Source organism: Zingiber officinale, chromosome 9A (assembly GCF_018446385.1).
Source record: "Zingiber officinale cultivar Zhangliang chromosome 9A, Zo_v1.1, whole genome shotgun sequence".
Classification (NCBI taxonomy): domain Eukaryota; kingdom Viridiplantae; phylum Streptophyta; class Magnoliopsida; order Zingiberales; family Zingiberaceae; genus Zingiber; species Zingiber officinale.
In genome coordinates, this window is record NC_056002.1 from 114316910 (window position 1) to 114334058 (window position 17149).

Consider the following 17149-nt stretch of genomic DNA (forward strand, 5'->3'; position numbering starts at 1 on the left):
GACAAGTTTGGATGGGAATAAAGGAAAGGAACAAACTTTCTTTTTCAGTGTTTGGAACGGAACACTCTTTCCATATGTTGGATGAATAAAATGAAAAGAGAAACAAACTTTCTTTTTCAGTATTGGAGTAACAAGAATATCATTAAAAAAAATATATTTGTTTCCAAAATAAGATGATTTAATAATAAACTATCTTTTCATTAGGAAAATTTAAAAAGTAAGTTATAAAGTGACTTGGCACAATTGGTGCAATAAGCAAGTTGCAATGAATATTTTACCAATTTATAATTTGTCATAGAAGCAATATATAAAGAACAATACGGAAAGAGAAAATTTTGCAATGCCAAGTAGGTCTATATTTTGTAAAATTTCTTAAGCATGTTTAAAGAAATGAAAGCTCAATCAATTTTGAACTTGATACTAATCTCCATTTAGCTTTCCTTTTTTGTGGGCTTTCTTTTATATATATATATATATATATATATATATATATATATATATATATATATATATATATATATATATATATATATATATATTTCTCATTCCGTTTGGCTTTAATGACTTTTCCATTGATTAAGAATTTGACTTTTAAATTAAACGAACAAGAGAGTGAGAAGATTACTTTTTCTGTGGTTTGAGATGCTATTTGTTTGATACATGGCTAGAGTTAAAAATTACATGTGATTTACATGTAGCCCATCCATTATTCAAATTGGACTACTTTGCTATTGAAGAGTTTGTTGAGCTTAGCAACATTCAACATCAAACTCAACTTTCGAATTGTTTGGCCTCTCCCTATCCATCTTCCTCAGTTGCCTCTACCCATCACTTCCATCCCCTTTATTGGTCGGCTCCAACCTTCACAAATCCATTGAATCTACCAGCTTACCACATAGACGAGAGCTAAATTGAACAAGCAAATTCTAGATCCTGTCCTCTTTTCTCACTATTGGCTTTGTTCATCCCTTAGCCGAGACACAACCCACTTACCACCTTCACACTCCCATTCAAACCATATCATCTTCCATTGTTGTCCCAAAGCAAACTGATTTCTTGTAACATTTTGCAAGAAATCTAATAACAGAGGCAAAATCAAATATAAGAAAACTGAGCCACAAATTCAAAATGAAAAACAAGTAAATGTTAATATAAATTTACTCACAAGATAGTTGAGTAATATTGTTACAAGACATAAATGATACATCCATCATTCCCCAAACATGATAACTGAGAGGATGATGAAATTCTTACATCCCCAAACAACAAAAATAAGAGACCTATACTGAAGATGAAAAGAGATGTACCACTCCAAATGAGTTTGTTTTTTTTACAGAAAAAGCTACTTTTATTGTTGTTGAAAACAACGTCGATACATTCATTGATGTAATTAATCAATTAATATTTAATTCCAATTGAAACATTGCATGCAATTTTTAATATAAATATTTTATTGATAAATTAACACAAAATTTTTGAAAGAAAAAAAAATGATGCTGGACAGGAACAAATAAGTTGCTCTCTGGCGAAAATGTGATCAGTGACTATCAATAGCTTTTTTAAGCTGTAGAAGATGCATTGCAATTTTCAGGCATAGAAATCGGACTTCAACCAAAATCATTTCCAGCCAAAAGCTTAGCATCCCAAAAGCTGATCCTTCGCATGTTATTCTCTTGGAATCTGCCAATGCTTCCGATGCAACTTTGCCGATGATGAAATATGTTTCTAGGGAGGACCCTTGAAGCTGGCCAAAAAAAATATCCATGTAAAAGGATTGTTAATGAATCATGTGGGAAACAGAGAACAAAGAGGCATGGAAGCTATTTGATGAAAACTATCAAGGGAAGTTGTCCATCAGATCTACTGACAACACTCTCAGCTATCATCAGAGCATCCTCACTGATACTCAGTGATATGCTTACAACATTTTCGGGGACCAATGTGAGAACAAGGAAAGAAGTAACAACTATGAGATATTCAACGTGATAATAGAAAAAATAAATTTAGCAGGTGAAAAATAAAGAGTACAAAAAAAAAACGTCAAGTGACATGCCTGATTGCTGAATATAATCTTAATACAACTTTTTTTTGAATGTGACTAAGCTTGAAACAAATGCATGATATACGATGAGGTCCATATATAACCTACCAGGGTATGATTGACAGATCTTAAACAGTCATTAGTCTTCAACATTAGTAAAATTACACGTGGTAGTCTCCTAAGCAGCTCTGATATTTGAGGAAAATACTGAGCAGCATACATCTGGATAAGAAATACAGAAAATAAGTTAGGGCACATATTTTGTAAAGCTTCTTGCATCATGTAACCAACAAAAATCCCATTTTTTTTGACGGTCATAAAAAAAAAAAAAAAAACACATAACCTTAATTCTGCAAGATACTTGAGCTTAGACAGAATAGAAACATTCTGAGACGAGAAACAGACTACACAACCATGATCAGAGATAACGTGTCTGAATATGGAACACAAGTTTAAATAACAACACACTAAGTTCGAACACCACCACTAATCAATCTCTCACCACCACCTATCATGCTGCTAACACTAAACTACATGATTCAATTTCACCTAGGAAGTTGACACTACTACAACACCACTTGTCAAAAAAGTTGCTAGCAGTACTTGAAAAAGAGTTGATAATACCGTGCAATTGAATTAATTCACAAGTTCAAGAACTTCTATAAATAAATTTAAAAACAGACTTCTTCATATTAGACACCTCACTACCTCAGGTCACTAGCTCATGTTAAAACCACATCAGACTCGGGCAAGTAGAAAAGAAAAATAAATGTTTGTCTTATTTCTCCTCCAGTTCTAGTTACTTTCTCATTTTAAATTCCATTCCCTTTATTTGATTTTGTCGTTTTCCCTTCTCTCTTGTATGCTCATTTTACTAATTTTAGATGAAATTACAATCAAAGGTCTAAAGTCTAATTCTGAGTTGGGGTATCAGTATCCAGTTTGGAACTAGCCACATTGATGTCATGTTGGTCATGCCAATCCCAGTTTTGATCCCTATGCAGAGACTTAAGAACAGCAAGGGAGGTAAAAAAGAAAAGAATGGACCAAAGGTCTTGTTCCAAGCCCTAACAGAAGAGGAGGAAATATCAGCGGAAAAGAAGACTTGTTTCATCAATGGAGGAACTTGCAAGTGTCATGTTCATCATAACTGGAGGAAGTCCCCCCTTGTGTCGTTTCATCAAAGAAGGTCAACTCCTCGGGTTGCGAGGAGACTAGGTTCCATCAGCGCTAGAGAAGAAACACTTATGTCGCTTTTTATGGATGGTGAAGAAGGTCATTTCAAGCTGGAGAAAGAAGGTGCTTTTGTCACAATCTGGTGGAGAATTGGACTCAAAGAAGATGCATTGAGTAGAGAACAATTACAAGAAGATGCCAAGTGAATTTGCCTGTGCACTCTCGTGCCACCAGCATGCAATGATTTTTGAAACATGATTACAGTGGTAGGTAGGACCCAAGAAGCAATTTACTTGTACATGGCATGTCACTCATGTGTAAACAAAAATACTGCAAAGAAAGACTAATTATCACACATCTATCATCTCTTTGCTTGCTTTTGACAACCTGCCTAGACACAGCAGCAACAAGAGCAATTTTGGGAATGCAATCCAAGGGGCTGCGGTTAATAGTTCTACCAATAGAAAACATTTATAGCTTGATTTCGTCCAATCACTTTCTAGATAGTTCAGTGAAATTTTCACTTGGTCAACCAATTCAACACGTGTTAATTACATAGAGAATCCAAGAGTAAAATCCACCCAATCAATCCTATTTTCCTGATCACACAAAATGATTTTTTTTTTTAAAGTTTCAGAGGCAGTATTGACTAATACAAATAGGCTCAATACCTGTAGTTCTGCACGGTCATCCTGATTTCCCTTGATAACTAAGTGGTCTGCTGATGGATCCACAACCTTTTGCCAAGGCCTCATAGTGAGTACTCCGGCAAATAGAACATAAAGATCCTCACCAGCACCAAGTTTTATACTATTGTCCTTGATGGCCTTAACATCAGCAAAAACTAGACCCTGGATGCACAAGATGAACCCAATGGAAATAAATCATAAGTGTAGATATCAAAGACTACGTAAACAAAGATTAGATGTACCTTCCAAAGTGCAGCATAGTTTATTCTAGTAGAAAAATTGAGCTCTCTGTAAAGACCATGATCAAGCAGTATCAATTGTGGTTTCTTTTTCTCTGTGTCAAAAAAGAAGCTGTTAGAGAAACATGTCTACATTTTTTTCTCCCAAATTTACTTTCTTCAGTGTCAAATAAAATGCTCTTTATTACAATAATAAAAAAAAGGAATGATATGATATCATTTAAAGCAATATAGGAAGATCATCAAATAATAAACAATAAAATTTATAATAGTAATAATAATAAAAAAAGGACAGTCCGGTGCACGAAGCTCCCGCCATGCGGGGTCCTGGGGAAAGATCCATTGTACGCAGCCTTACCCTGCTTTTTACAAGAGGCTGTTCCAGGATTCGAACCCGTGACCTTTATTAAAAATATTTAGTTTGCTTATTATTGTTATTGTTATAGAAGCAATATGAGATTATTTTGTCCTACTTGCAGATATGCTACATTTTGGCTGTTGGTTAAGTTGTAGTTTGAGCTATTATATGGGAGCATGTATTTAAATTCGGCATAGTTTAGTCTTTGGACTTGATCATCTCCTCTATAATATTAGTTGAAACATAGAGACATAAGATAGTCCCAATGTGACTAATATGGTAGAATCCCTCCATGTGTCCCATGTGGTCAAAAGTCGTGTTCAGTCAAAGTTAAGATGGGTCAGACGTAACTCAAAGGGTATCAAACAGCCTAGAAGGGACTCGAGTCTAATCAAACCTATTCAATACACCCATCCCACATAATAGAGTTTACACAGGGATAAGTCAGCTATTGCGACTCGGCCTCAATTACCGTCATTGCCCTAGCTCGGCCTCAGCTGCCGACATCATCCCTGTCTCGGCCTTAATCGCCAATATCACCCCTGGTTCGACCTTAGTCGCCGAGATCATCCCACCTTGGCCTCAATCACCAGTATCATCTCTGCCTCGGCCTCAGTCGCCGACATCTTTCATGACTCAGCCTCAGTCGTCGACTTCATCTACGCCTTGGCCTCAGTCGCTGACATCTTCCATAACTCGATCTCAGTCACCGACTTCATCTATCCTCAAGTCCACTCAACATCAACCTTAGATCAAGTTCACACCTTATGTGGCCCTTTAAAAACACTGAGAGGTGTGTGGATAGGGGGCGACGTAACTGCCTCATTAATAAGACCGTTTCTCTCGAAAGATGTGGACAACAACAACGAGCATTTCGGAAGACGTGAACAATGACAGTGAGCATCCCAGAAGACATGGACAACGATGGCGAATATTCTGGAGAATGAGCACATTTACAGCTCTTTAAAAGATCGCCTACTCCTACGGGCGCAGGTATGCACACACAGAATCCAACTTGTCCTTACGGTAGTCTTCTCCCTTAAGCAAACCTTAACTTGAGCATCGGAGTGACTTGTCGAGACTCCTCTCTAGTTCATTCTAACCCTCTTTTAGAATGCCTTTTTGGTTCTTTCATCCCCTTCACTGACGATCTCTGAAGAGCATGCACATTAACCCGTTCGTTGACCGGTGGCTTGACCGTCCACTATATTTGGCCGGAACAATGACGGAGACAGTTTTAAAAATTCAATGCACTGGCTTAGCAAAGTTATAACTTCAGACTTCAAGATGAGCATATAATATTAAACAAAATTAAAAAAAAAAAAAAAAAAAAAAAGAGCAGCCCGGTGCACGAAGCTCCCGCCATGCAGGGTCCCGGGGAAGGATCCATTGTACGCAAGCTTACCTGCTTTTTGCAAGAAGTTGTTTCCAGGATTCGAACCCATGACCTTTTGGCCACATAGTAACAACTTTACCGTTGTGCCAAGGCTCCCTTTCATAATATTAAACAAAATGAACAAAGTAAATTCCAAGAGTGCAAGTAGATTTTTTTTTTTTTTGCCTTTGTAAGAACAGTTGGTAGCTCATTAGAATAAAGTGTTAAGATCTCTCACGTAACTTGATAAGGACTAAGAAAGAATGGTGTAGTGGCATCATAGAGAGGAGCAGGAGATGAACTGAGTGAGATACAAAACCCATTGTTTCAAATGCCGATCAGTATCCAATTGATGATAGCGATCAGCATGACAGAAACCTACTAATATTGTGCCATCATAGATAGATAGTCACTGTGCAGCCCGTGCTGACACATTTTCAGCAACTGAGGTAGGAAGCTGATTCTTTGCTCGTAACTCATTCTTTGATTCTTTCAATTAATCATAGGGAGTAAATAGACACTATAAAATGAGAGGGCAAGAAAGGAAGCACCTATCCAATAACAAAGAGGAATGATGTAGGAGTTTGAGAAACAAACTCAGATCCATTTATATCCTAATTGAGAAGGTGCAAAACTAACACCAGGTGTTATCTTAGGTATTTTGATCGACATGTAGAGAATCAATTCAATATCAAATGTCTTATGAACATTATATAGTTTATGAATCGGCAAATTAGGGTTAAGATTCTACAAGAATCAGTGCTTGCAACTGATGCACAACACTCATTTTTGTATCAGTATAGTTAGTATACAAGATGCTTACTATATTGGTATCACTATGCCATGGTATCTGAACCATATAGTCCCAATCAGAGAACAAAACTCCAGTGAAATGATACTATAAACCTTTATAGTAACTACTAGTTAGTTTGACCAAATGCACAAATAGCAACTACTAGTGACTAGTTTTTCACGTCGAACATAAAGAAAGACCATCATCCTGATATAAGAACATGTTCGTCACTTATAATTGTAGAAGAAGTAGAATGCATCATCAGAGTACTAGACAAAATTGGAAACATAGAGAGAGGAAGGCAAAAATCCACCCATGTATTATAGTAAAAGTATGTATAGAAGATTTACAGAATCCCACGAGGGAGAATAAACGATAATAAGTTAAAAAGGTTAATCTAAGGATAAACCCAAAAAAGCATAGGTAGCCATTCAGAATGTTGTAAAGCGAGGGAGTAGGTGATTATTAAGCTTGCTCCACATTCCTAAGTCCAGCCAAGGATGATGGATTTGTTTGCTTATCTTGCGAAGGTCACAAACATAAGGGAGGTTTGAACATTCATCAGTTGATGTAGGAAGATCATTACAGCCAAAAGGTTGTGATCCACCTCACTAGAGAAAAATCACAGGATAAAAAGCATGAGTAGGCCACTCATGCACAATCTTTCTCATGAACCACCCTCCAACCACATAATTTAACTTAATTTAATTTTGTGCAGTCACAAAATAATCCAAAGTAAAACATTTTATGCGGGTATGACAGAATAGGCACAGCCAGATGTAAGGCTCCATTCCACAGAATGGTTAGACGTTAGCAAGGGAGGTTCATGAGACTGAAATGTAGGTGATACAGACATAATTTGTTGTGGCGTTTTCGAAATGGAAGAATCAGGGAAAGAGTTTTTGGAAGGAAATTATTCTTAATCTATTGTGATGTTGAAAATAAATCTGGTCCCTACAGCAAAGCTGCAATCTGGTGAATCAAGGAAATGTCATAAAAATAAAAGGAAAATCAGTAAGAAAATTGGTAAGACAATTAGGCATTTGCCCATATTTGGCAGAATTGTAACTGATAAAGAGTGTCTTAAACTACTTTGCAATCAAATCATCAGAAAACTCTCCAACGCATTAATTTAACCTACAAACCTGCCTACAAATGATAAGGCAGAGTAATCCACCAATTATTGTGCAATTCAAGCATATGGATGCTTGTAACACCTCTACCACCTGGTTAACTTACCATAAAGATCATATTGCCAGTATCATAACTGGTAATACTAATTACTAATTTCTGGTGATGATCTAGCCATGGCTAGAGGTAGCAAACACATAGGTTAAATCCACCAACAAAAAATATTCTGTTTGAGTTAATGCGGTTCATAATCCTCCACAGTTCGATAAAGAAAGGAAGCAAAAAGGTAATTTCACTCACCCTAAGTGGTTCAGTATCACCGGCCCCACGACAAGATACCGGTAGGTAAATCAAGTACGCATCAATCCCCAGGAGGGAAGGTATTACGCAGCTGTCAACCCCGCGATTCGAACCCCCCACAGTTCAATAAAGTGGCAATTAGCAAAAGGGGAAGCGCTCGCTTCTAGCACCCTCGCCAACCTATCATAGGACCAACACAGATGAGGTAAATCACGGTGACTGAGGAGGCAAGTGGATGAAGGGTGAGTTATGCAGGGATTTATGCCCCGCCAGCCCCGAGGTTTGACCCCTCGACCTCAAGTGGCAAACCTCCATCCACTTACCACCTTAGCTATACTCGTGAGGGTTCGCCACAGTTCAATAAAAAATGTGGAATCGCCACATCAACGGCCTCCCCGTAGAGCCGTCAATTTAGGTTGGGCCCGTCGGGTTGGCCCGCCCCGCCGAATAATTTAAATGGATTGGATTGAAAATTTATCAACCCATCATCTGGCGGGCCTAAATGGGTTAGCCCGCGCGAGTCGCGGGTCCGAGCAGGCCAACCCACAGCGGGCTCGGGTTGGCCCGCGGGCCTGACGAAAATATCAATAAATAATAATATTTCTAAATACATTAGGACTTATAAATATTAATTATTTAATTAATGGTGACTGGTGAGAACTCAATTGCATCTGTCATTGCCGAGGTGAGATAATACATATACATTCTCTTTATAACTCTCTTCTCCTATTATCAATTTACTGTAGCAATAATTATAAAACATAAAAATTAAATAGTACTTAAAACTTAAAACCCTATTTCTATTTTCACGATTTCACATTTCACTTGACGCTTCGCCTTCGTTTGCCGCGACACAGTGCGACACCGCCTTCATTCGCTGCGACACCGACACCGCCTTCGTTCGTCGTGACACCGACTGACCAACACCACCTTCTGCCTACCTCTCACTCCCAGAGTCATAGCCTCGCACCGTCACATGCACTTGCGGGCCTGCCTCATCAGCGATCGTCGGCCAGTGTCTCCCCGTGGCCGTGAAGCAGAACGACATTCCGCCTCACGCGTGTCTGCCTCAGTGTCTCCCCGAGTCCCCGACTCCCCATAGCCGTGTGAAACCTGCAGAGAGTCAGAGCCTCCAAGTTTTGTTTGCGCCTTTGCGGTAAGATTTTTTGTTTCCTTTTCTAATTTCATTCTATTTCCCACTAGTTTCGTACTTTCGTAGTCCCTACTCGGCTACTCCCTAATGGTTAGCATTTGTTATGCGATACTAGTCTTACCAGATTACCAATTTTCTCTTTTGGTACTCAACATATCTTGTGTCATTGTGTGTTTTGACTTTGGATTGATTTATTCTGCATTTATTTTGCAATCAATAGGGCTAACATAAAAAATAAATTTAGGTTATTTTTCTATTGACATTTAGAGTTCTTGTTTGATTGATTTTATCATAAACTAAATTTATTTATTGTATTTCAGATTGATTTTGAAATGAACTCTAGTTCTCAATAGCAAACTATTATTTTAGGTGATGAATTGGAAAGTGCTAAGCATGATGACAATGGGTCAATTAAAAGGTCTAAAGAAACTTCTGATATTTGGGTGTATTTTAAGAAAATCAAAGGGATTGATAGTATAGATAAAGCTGAATGCATTGGATGTAAAAAACAGTATAAGTGTGGGGGTAAACAATATGGAACTTCTACATTGTGACGTCATCTTAAAATTTGTGACAAATTAAAATTCCATGATGTACAGCAAATGGTTCTTGTTCAAGATGGGAAGATGCGGTCTAAGAAAATAAATCAAAAGTTTTCACGTGAACTACTAGCTTGTGCAATCATTAGACATGATTTACCATTTTCATTTGTTGAGTATGATGGTATTAGAGCTTGGATGAAGTACATAAATCCTGATGTTGCTTGCATTTCAAGAAATACTCTTGTTTCTGATATTAACCGAATCTATTTGAAGGAAAAAGAGAAGCTTAACTGTATTTTGACTACGGTTTAGAATAGAGTTTGTTTAACTTCAGATTTGTGGACGGCGTGCACTAGTGAGGGTTATATTTGCTTGACTACCCATTTTGTTGATAATGACTGGAAATTGAATAGTAAAATACTTAGTTTTTCTCATATGCCCCCACCACACTCAGGAGTTGAATTAGCTGCAAAATTGTTTGAATATTTGAAGGAATGGGGGATTGACAAAAAGATTTTCTCTTTGACATTGGATAATGCATCTAGTAATGATAACATGCAAGTTCATTTGAAAGAGCAACTCTCTTTGCATGATAGTTTATTGTGTGATGGTGAATTTTTTCATGTTCGTTGTTCTGCTCATATATTGAATCTCATTGTCCAAGAAGGTTTGAAAGTGGCTACTGTTGCTTTGAATAAAATTAGAGAGTCAGTCAAGTATGTTAAAGGTTCAGAGGCTAGGATGAAAAAATTTGGAGAATGTGTACAAGCAGTTGGTAACATTGATACTAGTATTGGCTTGCGATTAGATGTGTCTACTCGTTGGAACTCAACATATTTAATGTTGGATAGTGCCATCAAATATAAAAAAGCTTTTGTTTCTCTTTAATTCAATGACAAGAATTATAAATATTGTCCTTCAAGTGAAGAGTGGAAAAGAGGAGAGAAAATATGTGAGTTCCTTGAGCCATTTTATGACACTACTAATTTGATCTCTGGTTCTTCTTATCCTACATCAAATTTATATTTTATGCAAGTTTGGAAGATTGAAGTTTTGTTAAAGGAAAACTTATCAAATGAAGATGAGGTGATAAGTTGTATGTGTAAAAGAATGATGGAGAAGTTTGACAAGTATTGGACTCAATATAGCATGGTGCTTGCATTTGGAGCTATTCTTAACCCACAAATAAAGCTTTCAATGTTGGAGTTTTTTTATTCAAAGGTTGAAAGTGATCCTCTTAAATGCAAAAAGAAGATGGATCTTGTGAAGACAAAATTGTATAAGCTTTTTGACCAGTATTCTGATACTAACCAGACAAGTTCTTCACAACCACAATCTTCTACCACACATACACTTTCACAAAGTGTTGGAGTTAAAGGAAAGAACAAATGAATCTTTGATGTAAGTACTCTAATATTTTTTTTCTTGTATTCTCTATTTTTTTTTTCACTACTATTCCAATTAATGTAGGAAATGATAGCATATGAGAGCCAAACAATTACAAGTGCTGGAAAATCTCAATTGGATCTCTATTTGGAGGAGCCAAAACTTGAATTTGCATATTATCAAGATTTGGATATTTTGGAGCATTGGAAGAATCAAAAGCATCGGTATCCAACTCTTGCACTAATGGCATGTGATGTTTTAGCTATTCCTATAACTACTGTTGCATCAGAATCAGCTTTTTCCATTGGTGCTCGTGTGCTTACCAAGTATGGAAGTTGCACCCTTCATGAAAAAGTACAAGCTCTTATTTGCACTCGCAATTGGTTACATGATTATGTTATTGGTAATTTTGTTTATTTTAATTATGTTCTTGACTTAGTTGATATATTAGTTTATTGTTATTTTATTTTTTTAAACTATCTTTATCTTTGTTTATTTTATATACAGATAAAGATAATGAAGACAATGCAAATATCAAAACATCATTATCTATGCAAGAATCAAATACTTTAGAAGAGGATATCGATGAAGAAAAAGGAGATAAAGGAGAAGATTTTGATCTGGATGATGTTATTGATGAAATTTAAAAATATATATATTATTTGTTTAGGTTCCTCAATTTAGAGAGTATTAGAGATATTGAACTTTCCATTTTAATTTTATTTTAGGTTTTTAATTACTGTGTAGTGACTGGTGTCATGGTGTGTTTGGTACTTGATTATTGCTATGTAATCTCTTAAGTCTTAACTTTTAATTATTATGTGTTAGTGTTATGATGTCTTTGGTACTTGGTTATTGCTATGTAATCTCTTAAATCTTAACTTTTAATTATTACGTGTTATAGTCTAAGTCTTGTAGTCATTAAAGACTGAAGAATCTGGGTTCTTGATATGGAGTCTTATTTGGAAAATTGGAATTTGGAAACATGTGATTTGGTGTTTTTCATGTTGATCGGGTTTTTTTTTTCATCTTTATCTTGATCGGTGGTTAGTATTTAGTATCAATCTAGTCCTTTTGTAATTCAATTTTCTAAATAAACTAAAAATAGAATGAAATATCAGTAAGAAGTAAAATTAAACAAAGTTACTAATAGTGTGTGGTGGGTGCTCACTGCTCAGACCACATACTAAGGAGTTACCGAATACCGAGTTAGGAGACTGCACCAAGTTCAAGAGAAATATGAATATCCCCCACTGCTGCTATGTTGCAACTTGCAAGTGAACTCCGACCGTGGTGGACCTGCTGTAAGGGAGGAGTGGCTGCATCCTACTGCCAGGACCTTGTCGTCGCACTCAAACCTTCATTTTATGCAGATGGAAGATCAGCAACAGATAGAGGAACTAAAGATTTGTTGTCTCTTTCCTTTCTAACAAAATATGAACTAGTGTCAACCAACCAAAATCTAATTTTAGTTCGTTAAATATGATACTATTCCTAAACTGTTCTTCTCCAACAATCTCATCTAAAACTTCTTGAATCTTAATAATGATCCTCAACGGTTGATTATGTTGACAGCCCGCCTTGAGTTGGGTCGGGTTGGAGATTTTACAGTCCGCCGGGATAGTGGGTCAGCCCGCCCCGCCAGATGTTGGGTTTTTGGTGGGTTGACCCGCCCCGTCATGGTCGGTCCGGATAAAGGAAAAGGTTGCGTTAGGTTACCAGCCAACATTAAAACTATGACAAATATTCAATGAATGTATCCATTAAACTATTGTGCTAATGCTAAGTTGTTCATCAGAAGGAACGCATTGCAGGGTCCAACTGTAACATTTCAGCAAGGACCGCTACATCTCCAGAATTCGGGTGTAGTGCTAAATATGCAAGAGTTTGCGTTGTAGAGTCTGACTATAACGTATCGACAAGGACTGCTACATCTTCATGCGAATTTGGATATAGTGTTAAATAGACAAGAGTTCTCACACCATAGGTTGGATAAAAATAACTATGATAGGAAAATTAATAGTCTAAGATTTGGAATATGAAATACAAGAACCCTCATTAGTAAATCAATGGAGGTCATAGATACGATGACTAGGAGAAGAATTAGTATTTTATGTGTACAAGAGACAAAATTGGATAGACAAGAAGACAAAACTGATAGAGAATTCGAGTTTTAAGTTAGGTACACATGAAAGAGTACAGTAAGAAATAGAGAGGGTGTTGTTGTAAATAATTCGTTAAAGGATGAAACTGTTGGAGTAGTTAAAAAAGAGGATATAATTAAAGGCCTTAAGATAATAGTAGAAAAATAAACTATAAACATAATTAGCGTATATGCACCGCAAGTAGGATTAAATGAAACGACCAAATCAAAATTTTAGGACGACTTAGATGAAATATTACAAAATATTGTACTAAATGAAATGATTTGAATAAGAGATGATCTAAATGGGCATATCGGAGTAAAAAATCAAGAATACGAAAAGGTACATGGGGGTTATAGTTATTTAAAGCCCAAAGCATACTAAAGCGCCATGGTGCCCTGGAGCTTGAAGCGCAAGGCGCAAGGCGAAGTACACGCTTTATTGGAGTAAAGTGCATTTGGCATAAATTTTGAGAATCCACATATATAAAGTGATTTATTATACTATCACATAAACTAATATATATTTCACAACAATGTGAATAGAAAATTCATCAATAAATAATGCAGCGTAAATCATAACTAAAGAAAAAACTATTCCATCATGCATCATCATCATCTCTAGAAAAAAGGTCTATATAGATCAAAAAAGCATTAGTAAGTGCATAGTATAGAAAAGGAATAAAACTTCAAAGTTCAAATATATAAATCATCAAATCCATCTTCATCCTCAACTATATCATCTTCATCATCTCTAGAATTTCCATATTTGTATCCTTCTGAATCCTCATGGTTTCACCAAAATCGATTTCTTCCTCCTCTTCATCAATATGATGGGGCGCAGTGGCTGTAGATCTTCTCTTATACATGTTTGTAGTACATGTCCTTACTTCTTGTGTAGAAGATGAACCTCGACCTTGAGATCTAAAACCATAGGCATCTTCACCAACCCCAGAAGCTCGTGCAACTTCACTCCAAGTCAAATTATCATCATCAAACACGAGATCATTCTCGTCATCACTATTATTATTTAATCCCCCATCAACCATTCATTACTATCATTTATCTTATCCAAAGAAATAGAATCAATCCTATCACACATATCATATCGACGCCTCAAAGCGTTGTTATACTTGATATAAATCAAATCATTCAATCTTTTTTGCTACAATCTATTTCTTTTTTTTGGAATGAAGATGTTCAAATACACTCCAGTTTCGTTCACAACCCGATGAACTACAAGGCTCAGAACTTTCATGGCAAACACTTGCAATTCGGGTGCCGAACACCCATAAGCTAACCACCATTCAATTGGTGATTTTGTGGTGCTCTGTCTAATGGCCATGGCCATTGCAAAAAGTCCTTCAACCCTTTTGTACATTGGCAACTGATCCATGATCTTATCTTGTAGTTGATCAGTTCCACACATCCTAGATATACACTTATACAAACCTATTACAACTTCCGTGTCGTTTTCGATATCAGAATTGGAATAGAAGAACTCCAGGTTTAAGAAATGACTAGCTACGTGTAGAGACCGATGGAGTTGTATCGACCATCTTTTATCAATTATGTCAAAAATATCTTTATACTTATCCTCCCAGTTATCGAATGAGGCAGCAATAGCTTCTTTAGCCCGATCCATTGCCTCATAAATATAGCCCATTCAAGGCTTTTTTTTCCCCATCAACCAATCGAAGAACTTTTACTAGTGGACCACTTACTTTAATAGCATAAACAAGTATATTCCAAAAATGAAGGCATTAATATAACCTCTGTTGCCCTTTTACATGGTGCCTCCTTTGCAAATCTATTGTTCGTCCATTTCTCAGATGTAAACATTTTTCTCAAACTCGTCTTGTGTTTTTGAAACTGCTTTAAAGTAAAAAAAAAAAAAAACAATTGCAAAATGAGTTTTTCCCGCTCTAATCATATCTTTATGTTTCGTGAATTCTCTAATCAAGTTTAAAACTTGGGGCCTATATATATATATCCATTAACCATCATTGCCCTTTCATATACCTTCTTCAAGCGAGGAATTTTAAATAAATCTTCAACCATCAAATCATGGAGTCCAATATAAGTGACGATATTTTACTTCCAAACGTTCCCAGTTGCAACATTTACACTTGCATTATCAGTAACAACTTGAACAACATTTTTTCCCCAATCTGCTGCAAATATTTGTCAAGCAGCTCAAATATTTTCACACCCATGTGAGAATAGCTTGACCCATCCATAGATTCTATAAACACACTCCCTCTTGGACCGTTTACCAAAAAATTAATCAAAGTCTTACATTTTCTATCTATCCAATCATCAGCCATTAAAGTGCAACCATATTTAACATGATCATCCTCGTAGTCTTTCAATAGTACTTTTGTATGCTCTAACTCCTTTTTTATGTAAATCTAACTTCATCGCAAGTAGGGATCTTCATTCCAGAACCGAATCGCCGAACAGCTTCAATAAATGGTCCAAAGCTATCATATTTCACTGCATTAAACGGAACACCTGCATCATACATCCATCTGGCAAACCTTTGCACTGCATCCTCCCTCAATTTCTTCTTATTTTCATCAAATAGCTTTGTATCTTTTTTCTTTCCTTGCTTCAGAATTTCATCATCATCTTGTCGGAAATACAAATCTATTGGGCCAGTTTGTTTTAGTTTCTTTTGAAAATTAGGTGCAAGATTAGAACACTGACCAAATGAAGCTGATATAGGTCGTTTTCCTTTTGTTGGGACATCTTCTTCAATTTCCCAATACTCTTGCTGTTCAGCAACTTCACCAAAGTGAGGCATCGCATCCATTTGATTTTTCAATTCTTTCTTTTTAGCCATATAAGAATTTATTTCTTCTTTCACGTGCTCCAGACATTTTGAGCAAGTTGTCGTATTTCTGTTGCCTCTAATAAGATGTTGCTTATGTCAATAAATCCCTCCATTAGTTATTTTCTCACAAAAATTGCACTTCACTTTATTGGTATTTTGTGGGTCTACTAATGTTGCATAATTCCATGCTGTTTTTTTTTCGAAAGCCTGATGATTCAGAATTTGACATTTTTATTGGCAAGAACAGGCTTCAATGGAGACTGGAGATCAGGAGAATCAAGAATGGAATTGAGATAAAACTGAAAGTAAACGTAATTGCACAGTGAGAAGAAACCTATTATTCTACACTTATCGCTTGGTATTTTACGTGTAGCTTGGAGTTTGAAGTTCTAGGGAAATCAAAAGTCTGCCGATACATGCATGCAGAGTTTTTTAATTATTTATTAGTTATGGACTTTAATAATTGAGCTTCAAAAATGGTTGGGCTTAGGTTTATCGGCCGACACTTTAACAAGTCGCGCTTTTATGCGCCTCACCATCGCCTTGCGCCTAGGAAAAGGCATGCGCTTGCACGCCTATTGCAAGGCATGCGCTTGGAGGGTTACCTAGGCTCACCCTGCGCAGCCTGCGCCTGTCGCCTGTCGCCTAGGCATAGTTATGGGTTTGGAATGAGAAATGAGGAAGGGAACTATATTAAATTTTGTGATAGCATATGATCTTATATTAGCTAATACGTTTTTTTTTTAAAAAAGAAGAATGCTTAGTCACGTTCAAAAGTGAGAATACTAAATCGTAAATTGACTTTCTTATGTTTAAAAAGAATGATAGAAAGATTTATAAAGATTACTAGAGAAAGCTAAACAATCCAGCATAGGTTAGTAGTGTTGGATATACGCCTCAAACATACTATCAATAGAAAAAATATATATATACGACTCCTAGAATTAAGTGGTGGAAGTTACAAAATGAGAAGAAAAATATATTTAA

The 17149-nt window shown here is 36.3% G+C and overlaps 1 protein-coding gene across 1 annotated transcript in view; it reads right to left on the reverse strand.

Moving 5' to 3' along the window:
- Nucleotides 1-1144: 1144 nt before the first annotated feature.
- The window catches only part of LOC122020158 (putative ABC1 protein At2g40090), a 37029-nt gene continuing 21024 nt past the window's right edge, over nt 1145-17149 (reverse strand). The window contains exons 9-12 of the mRNA XM_042577940.1: nt 4149-4240; nt 3889-4068; nt 2150-2263; nt 1145-1744 (exon numbers count right to left, since the gene is read on the reverse strand). Coding sequence (XP_042433874.1) covers nt 1538-1744; nt 2150-2263; nt 3889-4068; nt 4149-4240 — 593 coding nt within the window. The 3' untranslated portion in view covers nt 1145-1537. The remainder of the gene's footprint in view (nt 1745-2149; nt 2264-3888; nt 4069-4148; nt 4241-17149) is intronic.